Here is a 20756-nt window from a genome sequence, read left to right on the forward strand (position 1 = left end):
CTGGAGAACTGGGTCCTGGAGGTCAGGAATGAGGGGACCAGCAATTTCCTAGTCCCTGTATGGTCCGAGCCTGATTTTGTGGGTTTTGGGGCCTGCTAATTGGCTCTGCAGGAAGAGAAGTCTGGTAACAGACAAGGCAAGTAGGATGGAGGAGGGGAGAAGGAGAAGGAGGAAGAGGGGAAATGGGAGGGGGATGCAGCAGGGGCCAATAACGGGGTTGGTTCCAGCTGCCTTTTAGCACCTGCCAAGCAGGAACTACTGCTGTCTGCCCACTGCCTCCATGCGAGTCCCTGGCCTGCCACAGTCCCCACCCTGCTACCCCTGCCCCACTGTTCCCAGGCACTCACCACCCAGATGGTTCCAGCAGATGTCCAGAAGACCCATCCAAGCCCATTTGACTTAATTTTGTCTGCTCTCTGGGAGTGCATCTGCACAGTCACACACTCAACCTATATTACTGCACACAAAACTACTTTATTTATTTCACCCCCCAGAACACAATTAATAGAAGTTCACAGTAGAAGGTATAGCTTTTTCTGATCAATTAACTACAGAGCTAAACCCTCTCTGAATTGCTTTGAAAGTCTACCCTCTGAATGCAGAAAGGCTGTGTTTGCTTATTGATTCTGTGTGCACTTTAACATACCTGTTTTGGTGGCTTGTGCCGGTTATACTCCTCTCCCCAGAGTTTTGCTTCCATTTGAAGTCGGACATCCTCAAAGTATACATCCCTGTCAACGGTCTCTATGTATCGCTTGGCAACATAGTTGAAGGCACCTTTCCAGTTTTGAGTGTGCAAAAAATTGGACAGCTTTTTCCTGCAACACAAACCAAATGTGGGCAAAAGGGCAACTGAGATCTTCAATTCAATATTCCCCATTCCTTGCCTCCAAACACACCAAAAGCTGAAGGCTCCACAAATGAACAGCAGCGTAGATCTGCATCTAAACCTGTGAGAGTTCCCAAATACTCCAGTTCAAGGAATACAGAACTGCCCAGCTTTTAGCCCATATAAAGAGTTTGGAGAAAGCAGAATTTTGCCTGAATCTCTGTGACAGGCTGAAAGACATTTCCCACCAATATGCCAAAGCAGCCTTGTGGCTTGGCTACCATAGCATGTTATTGCTCTGTACTCTTCCATTTCCTTTTTTATCTCAAACAGAGAGCATGAGATCAGTGTTTGCCTTAAGCAAACCAATCAAAAGCCAAAGCCAATCATCTTGTCTTGCAGAAAATTAAAGGGCATGGCAGGTAATTTTAAAACTATGAGAGGAAACAGCCCTCTCCTCTGATAGGGTAGCCTGCTGCTTTTACAACACAAGAGCTGCTGCTCTCAAACCCTAACATCCCAGGAACTAGTACTGCAGACAAGAGTTCTTTCTTTTCTGATGGAGAAGTCCCTAAGGTATGAATGCCTCAAAAGTGAAGACAGAGTCTGAGTATGGGACTGCTAGATGTTAACAGATGGATTAATACATGTGCATAGGAAACTATAGAGGATGCCTGAATTCAAGTCAGATAGAGAAAATAAATGGCTTTTAAGAGCTTCTAAGCAGTCACAGGTAGCTTCCAATTTGGACCTTGCTCCCTTCCTAATGCAAACTGTGCCTATTTGTGTGGGACAACAGGGAAAGAAAAAGGCCTGCAGGGTCTTTCTGTCTGCATTTAACAAAGGCAATTACAGAAACTAGAGACAGACTAGCTTGGAAGCAATGATCTAGCAAGCAAGTCTAGCCAAGCTGGGAGTGCAGCAGTGGCTATCTGGAGGAAATGGTAAGCATGGGAAAGACATGTCTGGAGTCACATGGAGCTTGCAAGAACACAGGAGACAATATCTTTGCATTGCTGCCAGTGACCCTTTGTCACATCCAGGGGAAGAGACACTGAACAAACACGAATTATACTTCTTCAAGAACAGAAGCCAAAGGAAATGACGGGCCGCTGAGATGCCATTTGCATTTACAGAGCCTGGAGTCACTAACTCAAAAGAGCAATTTGGTCATTTAGGAACCGGAGCTGAAAGCAAGATGCTGACAAACTAAAGTCTGTTGCTTCCTATGTGTAACTACATCTCGTTTTGCAAGATGGAAACCATTTGGTCCAATCCATGTTGTGGGGCAAAAGGCTATTTTGTCCCTTTGTCCTGAATATCCAAAACACTGAACTTCTAGCTACAGAAGCTGCTCTCCCTCCCACAAGTGAAACCAAATGTTAAATCCAATTATTTATATGCCAATGTTGGAAAAGCAGAGGAGCTTGTCTAAAACTTGCATTACATTCATTCTCCAGGAGACATTCATATCTGGAGGCTTGAAAGAAAAGTGATTCTTCTGGCACAAACTGGTTCACCAAAGGTGCTGGTGTCCACAGCAGTATTCTCAAGCTTTCCTGAGCAAAGGAAAATCCTCTTCATTCATCAGTTCACCCTGCTGGAAAAAACCTTCCCACTCCACCCAGAATCACAATGATTAGTCTAAAATCTATCTGATCCAAATTTCACTTTCTGGTTGAAATAAGGCATTCTGTGACTGTCCTGAATCCAGCTGCTCCTTTCCCTCAAGTCTGTATAACCCTGAGCCTGTGTTTGGACTTAAAGACATTGCCTACATCAAATGTTCCGGCCAATTGGGAACCCGCTGAGAATGAGACATGATGAACCTGCTTCTGCGTTTGAGTGAGTAGCTGGGCTACAGTGGATTGTGGAAGTGGTATATTCCAGTCCTCATTTTTACAGATCTAACTGCTGATTATGTTTGCACTGGAGCTGATGCAAAGGTACCTGTCCCATGGAAGCATCATGGAATATTGTGCTTCAACCTCTCAATGCATTTCCATGCTTTCCTGGAGCACAGTCACTGAATTATCCCCAGCAAATGCAGCAGGCAGCTCCTTCAGTGGTCTGTTCCCTACGCTGGATCTCAGAAGATATAGGGAGAAGGAAAGAACAGCTACAACTGTGCCTGGCACTTGCAAGACATCATAGCTGAAAAGCTTTCTGCTCATCCTAGAGCTGGGATGTAGTTCTCCACCCAGCTATAGTAGCCATGCTCTCACCTAGTAGGGAATTTTACTCTCTGCAAGCTCCCTGACCATGTCAAAGTGATGCTTACAACGACAAGAAATACTCCCAGGAATCCCAAAGGAAAAAGCCAGCAGACACTTACGTTCTGAAACACTCTCGCATTGCTCCACGACCAAAGGGCTAAGGGAAAAAAAGCACACAGTCACTTGCATGGAGTTAATCTCTAATAATAATTAAAATTTCCACATTGCCCCTTTACATTGTGAGAGATGCTGAAGCACTTCCCAGACAACCTGAAGAAAACACCACTGGAGAGGAAGGTCTAAGGATTAGGACCAAAAGCCAAGAAGTGGGGATCAGGACCAAAAGCAGGGAAGCGGAATTTGGATAAAGGCATCTAGAGTAAACCTCCTTCTAAAGCGGAACCAACTGGCTGCTGCTTTAAGGCATCAATCAAATACCTGTCCAGCTTAAAGTGAGCTCACAAGCCACTGCCCCAAACAGGTGACTTCACAATCCCCAACCCCTAACTGAGCCCTACATGTCAGATGTGACATTAAGACTTGCATCTTGCCAAAGTCCAGGTACTTCTGCAGAAGCACAGAGCAAAAAACATCCACAGCTTCTCAACTCACACCATGATTTAAGCGGGTGGTGGGGGCCCCAAACTTATTCTGCAAAAAAATCCAAGCAGTATTTTATCCTAAGAGCAGAAAATACTTGGAAGCATAACAGATAAAAGCAGACTGGCTGCCAGGTGGGGAGCTGTAATTAAAGTCCTGGCTCCATCCACATTTCCCTGGCCAGCAGGAACTAGGAATGTTGCTGAGACAGCAGACCCAGCTCCTAAAAGGGAGTGAAAGCCTCACAGTCTCCGTCTCTGGCTGACCCATGCATAGTTACTACTGGGCTGGGGAAGGACTGCCCTGCCTTCTTCTCTATCCCAGTGGAATGAAAGCTGTTGTGAACTGAACATAACAGGAAAGCAAAGGGATAAAACAAAAAATGAGAAGCTTGGAAATTCCTGTGTGAAACAGAGTCAGCTTTCCTTCTTCTACATTAGGGAGGAAGTAAAATATGGTTGCTTATGACAGTAACAGAAGAAAGAGATGGGCACGTTCTTACTTGTGCAGCCATTTTGATTAGAACTTCATCTTTGACCCAGTCTCCAGTAACGGCATTGTATCTGCAAAGATCAAAATTAGGGTTTCTGATTAAAATGCACAAAGAACCAAAGGAGGTTTGTGCACTCATCATGCCTAACCCTGACTGGGGAAGTGTTGTTTATCCTCAAGAACTTTCAACCCCACATATTCACCCTGGGCTTGTCTGTCAATCAGGGAGCAGCCTCTTCAGAGGACCATGTGGCTTAGCTCACTTGAAGCCTTTGAGCTAGTTCTAGTATACTATACCTCAGGTTGACAGCTCAGAGCAAACTAAAGCCCCGTCTACACTATTGGTTGGCTCTGATTTGGTCTGGCATTAGAACTCCTTCATGCTGCTCTGGCAGTTGTAAGAGGGGGTGGAAATGGCTCCTGGAGCCATTTCCCTGCTGCACAGCAGCTCTTTCTTGGTGGCACTAGGTTAGAATAAGGACTCTAAGCTGCTCCCAGGTCTTGGTATGGGGGATGTTTGCAGGCACATCAGGGACAAGAACAGAAATGGACCGTGGGAAGCATATCATAAATCAGACACCTCAAAGCTGCTCAGAGTTGCACCAGGATATAAGCAAGTCTCAGCACATCCACAGAATATAAAAAACACAGGTAGCTTTACCCCACCCTGCATCCTCCAATTTTCAAGTGCATGAACAAGATAACTGAGAACTATTGTGTCAGCAGTGCGCCACTGCCTAAAGCCTGGCTTCCCTGACCAACTCAGATGCTGTTTTATGAAAACCATGCTAGCCATTCACTGGTAGAGATGTCTCCTTTCAATGGTCTGCACTGTACAGTCTTACAGCAATGTCAGGGGGATATTTCTTTCTTTGTTTATCTGATTATCGCAATAACCCCGAAGCTGCACTTTCATAATTAAAAATATACAAGTAGTCAGCATAAGTCAGTTCCTCATATCTGAAGGCATGCAAACATGTCACAGCTGTGTGGTAGATACACCTTGCAAACCATGTGCCTGAAAGGCTGTCTGGAGGTGAGAGATTGGGCTGGTTTCGGCACATAGGCTACTCCGTGGTGTTCTGGTCCTTTTAAGGGTTTACATTCCAGCCTCATGCAGCAGAGCTGCATGTACATGCAAGAAAGAAACTACTATTTTAGGAAGGAACAGAGTGTTACGAGCAGGCAGATCTGTTTACAGCTTTCAAAAAAAAAAAAAAAAAGAATCAATTGTATCACTTTCCTTATTGAAATCATTCCGCAGACTTGCAAAGAAAATCAGCCAAAACCCTTTCACATTTATTTCCCGTCCATTTCTCATGAAGCCTTAACAAGCAACTAATGTGGGGGCAATTAGAATATGTCACAATTTCTTGACTGAGCTCAGTCTTTCTAAAATCCTGGGTAGTTTCAATTTAGATATGCTCTTGCCTTGGATACTGTAGATACTTCTCCATCCGGAGCTACTTATCCGGAGCTTGGAGGAAAAATTAATGCAACCGTCTGAAAAATAGCCATGTAAGCTACTTCAATCTAATATCAGTATTAGAAGCAGAAACAGACCTGTAACGCGTGGCATATTCTGTTTCAATGTCCTCAAGATGAAATTCTGCCCAGGGATCAGGCATGTGCTTAGCTTTCTCAATGGCATGTTTCCAGGTTTCCTATAGAAGTTGAAAACTAGCAGGTTATTTATATCAAACAACAACCCAGTCAAATTTTCTAGTGCATGTGTTCCCCAGTGCTGAAAAGGAATCTGCACAGGCCCTGCTGCCCACAAGGAATCAGTAAGGCACAGTCCTGGGACCAGGCAGTACAGATTTCTCTACAGGATGAGACCACATTTGAGACCGTTCCCCTCTTCTACCACTATTTGGTTGTGGCCAGGCACAAACCACCATGTCACATGTTACAGTTTCAAATCCAATCATACTGAGGTTAGAAACTTAAAACGTTGGATTCTTATTTCAGTTGCAATTTCTTTATTTCATTCTGAAGTTACTGTTCTGAGATCAGAATGGTACAAAGTGAGTGTAACACACACAGCGTGACATAACTTTATCATTGCAGCATCTATTACAGCGCTCTGCAATCACAGCTAGTCGCCATTGTTAAGATCAGCAGAGAAATTAACTAAAGCGAATTATATGTTAACAAAGCTAGCGTGTGCTGGCAGCGTAAGTAAAGAACAATAATGCTTTATACCATAAAAATCCAGAATCAGAAAGTCTTCTGACAACCAAGACCCCAAACCACATGATGAAAAAGCAGAATAAATTAGTATGTAATGAAAATAGATGATTATTACAGTTCCAGACAAGTAGCTATTTCAGTCTCCATCAAGTCACAGTAACTCTACAAATCCCTATGTTGAAAATTTGAGCGTTTTCTCCACAGATCACTCTAGATGTTTTTCTCTTGACACTTTTCCTGTCTCTCCCTTTCATACCAGCCCTGAGATGCAGTCTTGCAAAATGCCAAACTCCTTCTGCAAGGCAGCATGTGAATGAGAGGAAAGAACACAGCAGTTCCCAGACTCTGCATCAGGCTCTTCTCTGAATGGGAGGCAGGAAATAGTGATTTCTGGGACACCGGTTATTATTTCTGTAACTAAATTTGAACAATTAAAAAATACTTCTAATTTCCAAATAAACTTGAGAAGTAATCTAAAGTAAAGCTAAAGCCCAGTAAAAATCTGTATCAGTGTTGAAATGCATTACAGATAATCCTTGCTTTATAGCATGCAACAGAAGGAACTTCTTTATGAAAGAATGTAAGTTTTTAAACAGGCAACAAGTTTGTTCTATTCCAATCTAAAAACAATCAAAATACCCATCCAGTCTAATGTTAAAACCTAAATATCTCCCACTTTCAAGGAAGTTCCTGTCATACCACATGACAATTAGAGCTGCCTTACAACACAGCTCCCAAGTCAGCGACAGCTGATTTGCCTAGGGCTGAAGGCAGGTGTGGAGGAAGAGAGGAACAAGACAAAAAAACATGTATGTTCCCTTAAAACACCACTGAAGTACACACCCACATTTCTAAGAATTATTGTGTCATGGGGTGTGAGAGAGAGAGAGACACAGAGAGAGGCTAGGAGAGCTTGGGGGCTGGTATTCTTCCTTGGTCTGTATCCTGGAAGGTGCCACATGTCCCCAACAAGTATTAATGAGAGTTTAGGGCACAGAATTGAGCCCTAAACTTGTTCTGAAAACTAGAATACAACAGAGAAAGATTATTTGTAGCACCCATTATATAAACATCCCACTGCTTTTCCCTAGATCATGCATGTGGGACAAACCAGAAAATAGAAACAGCATAAAAATGCTCTTGTATTCATTTGCTTCTATTAACAATAGGAAACAATGTGAAGAAACAATATAAAGGAAGTAACTATTTAGGAACAAAAGATAAATTCCAGAGAACAAAAAAAGTTATGAGCAATGTTCTGCTTTGATGATTTCTATGGACTGAGTTGTATCCGCTTTTTCAGGAAATAAAATAATGAATAAAAAATACCATTAAAAAAAAGTCTTAAAGCATCTACAATGTAAGTTGATCACATCTCATTTTAACCTACCCGACTATGGTCAACCACAGAGCCATGCTTAGAACGTTGCTGTGTGTCACTCTAAAGAATACACGAGAAACATTAGCATAGCAAAATTAACAAGGCAAATTAAGTGCTCTCTTCTTGTTTACTAACTGAACAGATTAGCTTTTCATTATTTCAAAGCTGATTTTCAAAATGCATATTCCCAAAGCAAATGTATCCACAGAACATATGAACACAAGTCTATTCAGGTGAACTGGCAACCTCTTTACTGACAGATAGGAGTTAAAAATCTCTCACTTAATAACATACTAAATAAGTTAGAAGCTTATTACATTTCTCATGCCACTGACCAAACAGGTCCACCACCAAGGTGAGTTTACGTTAAATTCTGCCTTGTTAAAGAATCATTTTTTCCATTTCACTATCACTGTGCTAAATGGACCCCTAAGGTTTTACCCAGCTAGAAGGTGTGTTGTTAAGACATGTCAGCTGACACATGCTAGCTAACGTTTTCTAAAAGTGTCCTGTAGACAAGGCAAAACTTAACTGAATGTGTCGTAACTGTCTTTAAACTTTAGCCCATATTACAGTCTTCGCTGCCCCATCTATATTGGATGTCTCTGTGTGACACCACAACCTGCAGCACAGACAGATCCAAAGTATCGCAAGACGTTTGTTAACGCTTGTTAATCAAACACCTTTAAAACCTAGTCTAGATGAAGACTAAGACATGTCACAAGTTTGCAGAGTCCCCATTTAAATGGAGTATATTAGGAGTGTGTCAAACTGTAACTACAAGCTGCTTGTAGTCCTCATGCTCCAAATGTGGCAATTCAAGGGTTGCCTTGCAGACCACACCTCCTAGGAACACACCCAGTAGAAATCCTGCCAATGGGTCTCATCCCTTTGCATGGGATGGTGCAAGTGAAAGGAGCAGTAGGGAGTGCAGGATCCAGCCACTGATTGCAGGCCCCTGACTCTTCCACAATGTTATGTCAGGCCTTCAGGCTGAAAAAATCAAGTGCAACTAGAATATACTGCCAGGAGCTCATGGTGGAGGTCACTGACATTTAACATCTGGGTGCTAGTGCCAAATTTTAGGGGACTCACCACAAAATACAATTAAATACAATTCAGCTTCTTCCACAAATTAAGAATGGGTTCATGGCACAATGATTTGCCTTACCCCAGTCACAGTGTTTTCAGGCTCAATGCTTTGAATCCTTTATAAAGGACCGTGTTACAATCAAAACCAGCTTTCAAATTCCAAATCCATTTTTTTTGTGTTTTAAAGTAGCCAGCCCATAGCAGCTGTGCTGTCTGAGGCTCGGTCTAGCCATTGTGGCACATAAGGAGCTCCCACTGGACTGGAGAGGAAGCAAATCAACAGCACAATCAAGTTACTGGCTTAATGGATTTAACTTCAGGTCTGGAAAAATAGCAGTGATTTTCATGGAAAACGGTTAGTTACAAGAAATGAAACAGCTAGCAAGCTGGAGCCCTTGCTTCCTATGCCAGCTAAATGAGATCAGAAGCCCGTTTCAGCTTGAGCCTAATGCTTACCTTAAAATGGAATGAATTTCTAGGGGAAGAGCTGCAGCTGTACTGTTCATTCTTTGCTAAGTTGCTGTAGTAGTTGTCAACTTTGTTGTTGATAGCTTTGTTAGATATTGGGTCATCTGTTATAGGGCAGATATAATAACTATCTTCATCCTCACTATCACCGTCAGTATAACTTCCAGAGACAGCTGTAGTCAGTCTGCTATTATCAATACCTTCCATACGAAAAATAAGGTCCTCGTCTGCCATGTTTGCAGGAGATCAGTTTAATTCGTTCAATGATTAAAGTAGCCAGTATTATAATATACATGAAAAAGGAAGAAAGAACCTGGGGGGGGGAAATTAAACAATTAATGATCCTATTGATAAAGAAAACAAAGCTGAAAGCAACATTTACAGTGACCAGTATTAGTAGAAATCTATTATCAGCACACAAGCATGTAAAATGGGTATTTGGGGCAGATAAGTGTGCACCTGAACACCCACACAGAAGTTTGAGTTTCCAGTATAGACATCCAAGCTTAGTACTTCCATGAAACAGAAAATAATTAGACCAGAATAAAATGAGATTATACAATTCTCTGAACCATGAACACTGGACGCTTTTAGCTGATCACTGTTGGCTGCCTGTTTCCATTTGGCAACTTCCTCCTTAATATTTCTGCTTTTTCTTGTTCAAAAACTGGACCTGAACATTACATAAGTGCCATACTGGGTCAGACCAACAGTCCCCCTAGCCTAGTAGCTTGTTTCTGACAGTGGCAAATAATATACGCTTTAGAAGGAGCGTGTAACTACCAGGCATGCCTAGAGTAATCCATCCTCAGTCATACTCTTCCTGAAATCCCTAAAGCAATGATGGTTGATGTCAGAGGATATGTCTCTGACTGTTCTATTTAACAGCTTCACCTCTTCCTCAAACAAAACCCAGACTTCATAAGACAGTAACTGTGAGTTTTGTCGACTCTCACTGCGGGATCAGATCACCTATTTTCTAACAGCAACTTTCTATCAAGGGACCATGTATAACACGGAAAATTAGCAGACCCAAGGGAAAAAAATCTGTGGAATATTATTGCGGGAAGACAAAAATCAGAAAAACGCACTCTGTACGAAGAAGGCTTCATAGTTTTCAGGTATCAGACCACACTGACTTGTCACTAATGCCAGCTGATGCAGAGTCAAGCAGGGAGGGAAAACATACTAGGGGTGCACCTATAGAGCATTTCTAGGCCAATATTGATGGCTGATTTTTAACGAGCCATACCAGCCAATACTGAACCAATTGCCCATATGTGGCCCGGCAGGGTGGAGAACAGCATCCCACCAGTAAGTCTGCTGTGGGGAGGGGGAGTGATAGGGGGAGCAGATCAAAGTCCCTGCGGTGAAGGAAAGAGTGGGACGGGGCTGGTATACTGATGTATCGATGCACTTCTAATACATATGACACGTCTCAACCTCTTTGCTTGGGTTTAGAATCGCAACCTATCTCCCTTTCCAGCAGGGAAGCTTTTGCTATGGGTCTCTTAACTGAACTTTCCAGGGGAAGTAACTAGGCTCTCTCAATAGAAGGCCTTTCCCGTTGACTGATTCACCAGACTAGGGCCTCAGTTTGGCAGCCTTCCGGTCACAATAATATGCACATTTATGTATGTATTTTCTCTCTCTTTTGCTCATTCAGGGCTCATAATGATATGCCTCATCCAAATCCACTGAAATCAATGGAAACATTCCCAATGACTTTGATGGGCAGGTTTAGGGCTCAAGATGATACTTTTTAGCAATCAGGTCCTGTGCTGAAAGTGAAACACTCGCACTCACTTTTCCCAATCTTTTCACCCAAAAAGCCTTCTATGAATTCCGCTGGACTAAGATCAATCCCTATTTTTTCTGCCCAGAGTTCAGCTAATGGCAGGCATGACAGTCTCTCTCTCTGACCTTCTGTCAATAGCTTGTGCACTTTATCAAAAGGCCCTTCAACCTTAAATAGTAAATCATGCTAATTTTATCACCTCCTTGGTCTCATCTCAGCCACCTACTTCATCTGTTCACTATGGAACAAAACAGAAGCATGTCCTCATTTTCTAATTTCCAAACTCTTGCTCCTGACTTTGTAGTAAACAAGGCTGGGGTAATATTGACAAGTAAAAACACACATTTAATTAAATCAGGACTGGGATACAATTATGAAGCTCTTTCATAGGTAAAAATAAACCCCAAGACAACTCAATGCTGTCCCAAAGTCATTTTTTCCCCCTTAGAAAAGAACCTAGCTCCACAACACTTCCCCATAATTAAAATAAATTACTGCCTATAGACATGCTCATTCACGTTCTAATTAGGATGCTCCAGCATCACCTCCTCATCATACATATTAACCCTTCCTGTGCTTCAAAATGGTCATGTGGGTGCTTCAATTAAACCTTGCTGAATGAGCTTTAGTTAAAGCACCTCTGCAGCCATTTTGAAATGCAGGGTGGCTTAATACACAGGATGGTGAGTCATTTGATTTACAGCGGCTGTCTCGGAACTGCTCTTATTAAAACACCCCCACCTCCAACCACATGAGCAATGATGCTAATAATCTGCAACCAAGAAACTGCCTGGGATACCTGTCAAGACCCAAGAGACTTCCTCTATTTGACATAAAATGGTATGGCCTGAAGATTCTCAGAAGAGATGTAGTTTCATTGGCAACACAGGTCTCAGCATATAAAATGCCACCTTATTCCTCCACACAGGCTCCACTCAGATCCCAATGGAGCATCCCATACCGGCATGTGCAGTATAGTATACAAAGGCTGAACCTTGAGCTTGACTGTGAGCTGGTGGTGCTAAACTCTGCCTGTTGCACTTGCTTTGTCGGCTGCATTTTGGCCATGTCTTATCACCTTAACTATTCATACAACCTAGACCCCTAACTATTCATACAAATTTACTTCCTCTGCATTGTCTGTGCTACTACAACTCCATCTTCTCTGACATGGAGGAAAATAGCTTGTGCCTAATCTAGCCTTACTCTTTATGATCCTCCAAGCAGGAAAACTCTGGGGTTTTAGTTTTGGTCTCTGCTGCAGAACTGTAATGCAGAGCTGCTATCAGAGCAGCACACAGTGATCCATCCCCACTCCGCCTGACTCTGGCTCCGGGGTAGATTATCTTGCTTCTGTGCTCTTAATTCTTCCTGCTTTTTTATACAACCAGAGGCATTTCTCACAAAGAGTATTTTTTTCTTTGGACAAAGTAAATCATACACAAGTTGTTGATGTTCTGAACCAAACAGGGAGACTCTTAAATTATGTTGATCTGAAATTTCACAAAAAGTAATTTTTCCTGGATGGGGGAAAAAAACTGACCCAGGAGTGCTATATAACACTTTATCTTTTCAGAGCTGCTCTCAGGCTGTGAAAGAACAAAACTGTAACTGTCTCACTGATGCATATAGCAAAACCCTTCAGGAGGAAAGACTCCCTTAAATTAATATAAAGGCCCAAATAGTGACATGTAGCCACTATCCTCTGTAACAGGCAGGCTGGAGCCAAAATGGCCCGGAAGATCCCTCCAAACTACAGCATTCTGAAGGATTTGTCTATAGTTTTACCAGTTAAACCAAGAAGAGGATTCTGCTGCATTTTCATCATATTAAAGGTACAAAGTAGTGGACAGCAATCAAACAGATGGGGAAAAAAATCCCAAAATCTCAATGCCTTTTGGATGTTTAACCAAAGTGGCCTCTGATTCTATTTATCACTTTGATAAGGTCATTCTCCTTATTTAGCCCATGTCCCAATGTCCCTGTAGTTCCCTACTACAACATCCGGACACTCCACCAAAATGAACCCTAGTCAATTATTAACAAGATGAATTCAGCAAATTGGGCTCTTCAAGCAGTGGGGCAGAAAGCAGGACAAGGTGCACAGAGCTCCAGATCCATAACATCCCCGCGGGTACAGCGCAATCCCTCACAGTTGGTGCTGAGAATCACCTGCCCATAAATCTTCTTGATCCACTAAAACATCTGCTTTACAAAGGCCAGGCACTGGCTAAAATTACAACTGGTTTCTTTCTGTTGCACGCTATCCTGTCTGTCACTCAGCAAAAAATATCCCATGAGCAGTTTATGGCTCACTTAGTACAAGCCACTAAAATGAAATAAAAGGCTATATTTCTTCAGCTGTATCATGCATTATTTAAACTGTGCTAAGTGTTGACTAGTGCTTTCAAGGGAGAAAACAGGTATAGTACTGTAGGATCCTTATTCACTACAAACAGAACTGTGCCAAAAATAAATGTTCACCAAGGAGATACAGCAACCTCCTATGTTTATATTAGCACTATTTAAATCACCTCCAGAAGGTGAGGATGGGGGCAAATGCTTCTTGTAGGCTTGTAATACATGCTATCAGGGCAAGCAGCAGAGAGCAGCTGTATGGGCTTCTGTCCTACTATAATCCCTTTTTTCTAATGGCGTGAGTTTTAGAGGAATTATGTGATGGTTATTAATGGGATGAAGTCCTTGGAGCCGATTCACACATTAAACTGCTCTATTATGTAAGAACATAGCTTAGCTGCAAAATATTTTTTGCCACAGCTCGGGTTCCACCCACAGAGAGCTTCAAATGGGTGGAGATTCCCTTGCACATGCCATCAAGAGAATATTAATGACGACTCAGCAGAGCTCACATAGAAATATTATTATTTCCCAAGCAAATTCACTTCCAAGCTGTGATGTCTCACCAGGAAAAGCAGAAGCTCTGCAGAGATGGGGAGAGCTTTCACCCCTGTGGCAAAACCCTGATCATCTTTCCTGTTCTCCAGTGTACACTTAGTCTCAAAAACCGAAATTAAAGGACTTCCAATAAAGCCCACTGACCTCAGTGAGCCTAAGAGAGTCAGTCGCATCCCATTTTAGCTGTGGGACATGATCAGCCTCTCTACCTGTGTCTCTGCAATGAGGGAATGAGACCTGCAACGCCACTAAGAGTGCAAAGGCAGGAGTGTTTCTAATGGCAGGGGGCAGATTTGTGCACAGGGCAGAGGTGGGCTGCCCACTGCGGGCTGGGGCTCTGTGCCCTGCTGCCTTTGCCCTGGGAACCGCACACACTTCAAAAATAGCATCTCATGATTTACATTCCAAATCTCTTGATTTTTAAGAGTCTGTCTCATGATTTTTGACACAGTGGGGGTTGGTTGACAATACTGTCCTAGTGTTACCAGCTGCAATTTATCTGAAGTAATGAGACTGCATCTGTGGAGAGGGGGGGAACCTAGGCTATCATCTACAATATTTGTTGCCAAGCAACCCTGAATTAGGAGCATGTGCCTCATAAGGGATCAAGTTCCTTGCAGGCCTGCATCTCTCTCACTCATGCTAAAGTTTATACTTATTTTTTATACTGCCTTCTACAATTAGAAGAGCTCTTCTCTCCCATGGCCTGAGCTACCTCTGAGCCCCTCTTCATATCCACCCTGTAAATGCCCTTCTTTTCTTTAGCCTTAAAACTCATCTCATCTCTAACAATGTCTGCTTTCATGGTCATGTAAAGTACACAGATTTTTAAGTAGTGGCCACTTCTGTTTAAAAACACATAAGAATTGCTGAACTGAAGCCAATCCACAAGATATCCCACTTGGATCCAAACCTGAGACCTGGACTATTTTATTGTAATCGAAGTGATGGAGGGGCAGGGTATCTGCACTGGACTCTAATGAGATCCATAGTCTAGATAGCAATTTTGGTACTTGCTTCCACAAAATCAGTTGAGGCCGTAGCAGAAGTGCTCATGACATGGCCATGTCAGATTCCAATAAATCTGCAAATTCTGCTAAATACCTTGACACAAGGACACAAAAGAGGAAAGTAAGCTGAGGCCAGAATTAAGCTGAATAAAAGGTGGAAATAAATAGCTTTTGTACTATGAGTATAGCTTTTTATTTGAAAAGTCCTTCTTTTATGTCTTCACTATTTCTGTTTTCTGCTGAACATGCAACAGGACAGTATGGCTCATAAGTCAGCCCTTCTGGCTCAGTTGTTTTCACCATCACTTCACAGTCTGCCACTGTTCTGCTGCCAGTTTGCTGTCCTTACAATTTACATGTCAATCAGCAAATCTAACTAAGACTGAACTGACAACAAAGAAATACCAGACTCGTTAAGAGGCCTCTGTGCCTAAGCAGAAGGAACCCAGTTGCATAATACTGCAGAAGTGACAGGGGTATAGGTAGACAAGGTTCTTCGGGTGAATCTGGTATCTTTTATTAGACCAACTCAAACTGTTGGAAAGACTTTTCTTTGCAAGCTTTTGGCCATAAATGCAACTGAAACTTCCTAGCAGGACAAAATTCTCTCTTGGTTTCTGCTCTGCATTCTTCCCCACAGGTCCACAGACACCCAGCAGGCTGGACCACAATTCAGGAATCACTGCTTCAGGATGTTTTCTTTGAAATGATCAAAAATCAAAAGTCTGAGCATGAGCTCCTGCACTTAAGTCATGGGAATCTTTCCACTGACTTTTAAAGGGGCCAGGATTTTATATCTAGTCCCTGAGCAACCCTTCTTGTCCCCATGTGGAAGTGACAAAGCTCATGCACTGAATGGGTCAGTGAAAAACAAGCACCCAAATGTTTGCAGTGGGTTTAGTTAAGTTTAAACAAATATTTGCAGGTAAACAATTTTTGCAGGCTTCTCCAGTGCACAGTGAAAGGACAGTAGAAAGGGAGAGGAGCCTATTCCACTTATATGTACAGGCCAAACGTGAAACACACAAAGCAACATCTGCTTTCATTTGTAGCATTTGTAGGTAGAAGTCCTTTGGACAGTAGAGCACTGAAAATGACACTGCTTTGTACTCACAGCATTTTATACACTCAAAACATTGTATAACCTAGGAGTGCACTGATAAAGATTTTTTTGGCTGATACCGACAGCCGATTATTACCAGTCATATTGGCCAATACATTCTGATAGCTGATGTGCAGCTCAGCAGCTTGGAGAGCTGTCCGTAGAGGAGGAAGAGGCAGGGGGGAGGGAAGAGGCATGGGGAGGCAGATCGAGGCCCCACATAGTGAGCAGCCCAAAGAGCCTTGTCTATCTACATCCTTAGATCAACACAGCTACAACCTATACCGTTGAACAAATGTTGCGTCACAGTCTGTCTGTGTAACTAACACAATGTTTGTAAGAGTCCCTGAGTGTTCTTGGAACCATCATTCTTTTAAAGTGGACATGGTGTTTGCTTAGCCAATGCATTTATTTAATTAAGTTTTAAAGAGTCTGTGCTAGTTGTAATTAATTTCAAATAAAAAAAAAAAAAATCACTCCGGTAACCACAACTGATTTGGACATGAAAACCTCAAGAAACCCCAATGTCATCCCAAAAAAACCCAATACTTGTTTTTTGCATCTTTACACAATGACACGAAGTCTAGTGTTGATGTTATTCATTAATGCTAACTGCAATGCTAACCACAATCTTTGTCATTTATCTTGCCACCTTTCTTTGCACTAAATAATAATGAGCATTGCATGGTATGCAGACCTGGAGAAGAGACAAACATATGATTTTCTGCCTTATATATATGCTGTAGCTCAGGGGTTTTCAACCTTTTTTAATAAGTGTACCCCGGCGGGGGGTGGCGAGCAGCCAGATGCAGAGTGGGGGGGGTGCTAAGGGGCCAGATGCGAGCGGCTGGATATGTAGCATGGGGGGGTGGGGCAAGCTGTGGAGCAGTGGCAACACAGTGCAGCCCTGCTGGGCCCTGCTTCTGCAAGCCAGCAGAGTGGGGCGGGGTGGAGGTGCTCAAGCCCACCTGCCCCTGTGTACCCCCTGGGACCTTTCAAAGTAACCCCAGGGGTATGGGTACCCCCAGTTGACAACCCCAGCTCTAACTTTACTGCACCATTTACAGACAAGTTAACTGTAAAAGAGCACTAACTTTTAAATCCAGCCTTGGGATTATACCATGCTGATCAACACAGCATGGACTTCTTAATCCAAAACAGAAAGAGCTAAAGAAGTTATCAGAGAGTTGCCTTAGTCCCTCTGTTAATTTGCATTCATATTTATCCATTTTTAAATGTTTTTCTCTCCCGTCACCCAAAAGAACCACATAAATAACAAGTTACTATCTGTATATCACTCATTTCTCTTTACAAGATGCTGTCAAATAAAAATGTGGGGAGAATTCATGACAGAGCCAGTATAAAGCAATCACAAAGCAACTGGAAGGAAACCTGCTGCCACAGGATTGTCCCTGGATCTGGGGGAACCCTCCAGGAACATCCCACAGCTGTCCCAGTACTGATGTCTGTTGTAACTGGTGGGGTGCAGGAATACTTTGACAAATAGAAATTGGCCTGACTGCAGCATCCCCTCCAGCTATTTCCTGGTGCACCCTACAGCTAGAAACAATTTAGCATAATCCTCTGTAATGTTCTAACCCACCCTCAGGGGCTGAATCAGCACAGAGGAAGTTTGTGCCTTCCCACCCATGATTCCTGTCTCAAGCAGAAGGCAGGGTAGATTTTTATCTTATAGATTAACCGAAGTAGATATGAGTATTACATATTTCATATGTATACTTTAATATCTACTTTGGTTAGTCTGTCTGATGTAAATCTACCCTGCCGTCTTCTTGATTTAAGACTAACACAGCTAACTATGTCTCTGGTCTCAAGCTCAGAACTGGAGCAAGAATGAATTTACCCCACAGTAATGACCACTAATCTCCTTCAGCTTAATTATATTTCAGTTACAATGGTGATGCTGGAATTATAATAGGTAGGATATTTTTATAGAGAAATGTAATTTTGCAGGTTGACAGTATTCCTATAAATTTCAAATTAAAAATAAAATAGAATTAATAGAACCTGAAACTTAACACCAGAAACCTTACATACTACTAACACAAGCAAAGTATCATTATTATTTATTACCACAACACCTCACCTTACCATATCCCATCACACGCCTACTACCTTTATAATGCTTAAACACATTATTATTATTAAATGTACTTTTTAAATTAACTACTGTTCCAAAAAATAGCCTAGTAATGGTTCATCTTCCAATACTCCTAGAAGTATACCATGGTATTATCTGGAATTACAGCAGAGTACAGCAATAGTCTGTGTATTAGGGTAACTCATCCTTAGGAATCATATAAATATTCCTACCTTTAGGAATACACAGATAAGAGAATGGGCACAGCAATAGTAAATTGTCTCAGCCAGGCACTCCAAAAAAAGAGTGAGATACCCAAAGTGTCTTGCTATTTTTGGGGGTGGGGGAAGAAGGTCTTAAAAACTAAATGAAAAAACATGCAAACAAAAAGCCCCATCTTCCAGCACTTTTCTGTATGTGGATGCACCATTGCTGTATACACTCCATGTTAGAAATCCCTTCCAGCTTTCCTGTGGCTAATCAGGACAACTCAGTAGGTTAGCAGGTGTTAATAGGAATGAGGCAACACAGGGACTGTGTGCTAACTCCACCGTGTTTGTATCACCATTCCAACCCCAAAAGAGAACATTTTTAGTTAGGTAACATGCTGTAGTTTCAGGTGCCAAAGGGTTATTAAGTTTATAGCCATAAAGGTGAGAAAAAACCTTTTCAATCACTCCCGTCAACTTCTAAGTCCCCAAAATGACATCATATGAAGACAGTATACTGACATGACAATCAGCATTAGGCAGGAAGCCAAGATATACAACACTGAAAGAAAAGCTCTTGCAAAAATACCTTCATAGTGTCCTTTTACTAATAAACCACCTGATACTTCAACTGGCTTAAAATATCCAGGGCAAATAAGATAACTGACTTTCTGTGGGTACTGATACTTCATATTGCAAGACTATTATTTAGACAGATGGTTATTATTTGCATTGTGTCATGACTGTGTTTCACTACAAACGAGATCTGAATATTAACCAACTCAAAGGATTTTTTTAGCCTGTCATTGTGTGTCTACCCAGTTGTTTACTACATGGATCCTTTAATGGCTTTCCAGCCCATGCAACCAAGGAGCATATTTCCTCCTGTTCAATGGAACTGCAGGAGTTTTAAACTGGGTGTGCTAGATACATCAGTAAGAATCAAAAAATACCAACTGAAATTTTCCAAGCAGTAAATAAGGATGTCTAACATCTTCAGGTGCAGCAGAAGGGGGTTCATCTATTACAAACCCATCAGACTAGCAACACATTTTAAGTGTATGCATTTTTTAGCTAGATTCATGGCATTGCTTAATTTAGCGTAATCAGAATTATAAAGAATCATTATCATCTGACATGCTATCTGTCTGCATTTTTTCAGATCTATGACTGAATACATCAACATGTGAACAGCTAGTGACAGCTTGCTATTACCCAAGCAGCTTTAGCTCTGGCATTCAGCTGTGATGCTAGGCGTCCTGCCCCTATGTTTGCAATAACAAATCTTTTTCAATAACAGATCTGAGGAAGTTTGCTGGGTTTTTTTCCCCTCCCTTCTGTTTGATTTTTGCGTACCATATGACTTTGGCTATTTGGACAGAGCCCTGTGCAGCCTGCCCAAAAGAGAATCAGCTGACTCAGACATTTTAGCCTGCAGTCAAAACAGTCTGGTCTCCTATTGTCCTCCCCTTAGAAACAAGCAAAATGACTTTGGAGAGAACTGTTACCAGGTTTTCAAATTAGTGCATCGTCAGGCCCAGATCAGGAAGCAGCTCATCCTGCCCCCAGCCCAGGACATGCTTATCATGGGATTAGTCAGCATGAATAAAAAAGGAAACCCCGCCATACAGAAACAGGCACCACCTTCTAGCAACAACAACCTGTCACATTGTCGACAGGCCTGACCCCTGAGCTGGGTCCTCGCAGACGCTGCCCAGGATCCACGGCGCTGCAGCAGGTGCAGGGACAGCCCCGAGCCCTCCAACGCCACCGACACGCGCTCCTGCTGGACAGGGTTTCTGCAGGCGTGAAGCGGAGAACGGGAAACGGTTCCCGAGCAGAAGTTGTACCAGACAAGGCTGCTCCGTGGACGCAGGCCTTTCAATGCGCTTCCCGTGCCCACTGAGTACAGCTAAAAGCCTCCCCTTAATAAAGCAGGGTCTCTAAGGGCACATCCGTGATGGCTCGGGATAAACAAAATACAAAACAGGGACGGGAGGGAAGGTCAACGGTTTCAAACGCGTGCGCCAAGGGGGGTGGGGGGGACACACGGGGCAGAGCTCGCTGGTGCTGAGAGGAACCGGTGCCTGTTGTCCAAAAACATGAAGGAACGAGGGACGCGAACGCGGCCCCCAGAGCCAGGAGGACCTGGAGAGCTGGCAGACGGGGCTGTGGCAACACCCTCCCCCCAAAGGCGAGGGGGAAAGCGGGTCCCTTCGGCGACACACGAGGGCTGCGCCACCCCGCACCCTCCTGCGGCCGGGGGCAGAGCCGGCGTTTGCAGCGGGAGCGGGGCCCCGGCCTACCTGGTCCGGCGGGACGGCGCCTCTTCTCGCGGGCCGGGGCGGA

The 20756-nt window shown here is 43.0% G+C and overlaps 1 protein-coding gene across 3 annotated transcripts in view; it reads right to left on the bottom strand.

Annotated features, from left to right (window-relative positions):
* The window catches only part of EEF2K (eukaryotic elongation factor 2 kinase), a 42395-nt gene extending 21640 nt beyond the window's left edge, over positions 1-20755 (bottom strand). For 2 of the 3 annotated variants that reach the window (XM_019542183.1, XM_019542181.1), the window contains exons 1-7: positions 20714-20755; positions 9260-9584; positions 7721-7771; positions 5701-5801; positions 4148-4208; positions 3165-3202; positions 647-818 (exon numbers count right to left, since the gene is read on the bottom strand). In XM_019542183.1, the coding sequence (XP_019397728.1) occupies positions 647-818; positions 3165-3202; positions 4148-4208; positions 5701-5801; positions 7721-7771; positions 9260-9505 (669 nt within the window). In that variant the 5' untranslated portion in view covers positions 9506-9584; positions 20714-20755. The remainder of the gene's footprint in view (positions 1-646; positions 819-3164; positions 3203-4147; positions 4209-5700; positions 5802-7720; positions 7772-9259; positions 9585-20713) is intronic. The other variant, XM_019542182.1, reaches the window with a different exon arrangement.
* Between the last annotated feature and the right edge of the window lies 1 nt (position 20756).

Source organism: Crocodylus porosus, unplaced genomic scaffold (genome assembly GCF_001723895.1).
Source record: "Crocodylus porosus isolate Cpor-Errol unplaced genomic scaffold, CroPor_comp1, whole genome shotgun sequence".
NCBI classification, from domain to species: Eukaryota; Metazoa; Chordata; order Crocodylia; family Crocodylidae; genus Crocodylus; species Crocodylus porosus.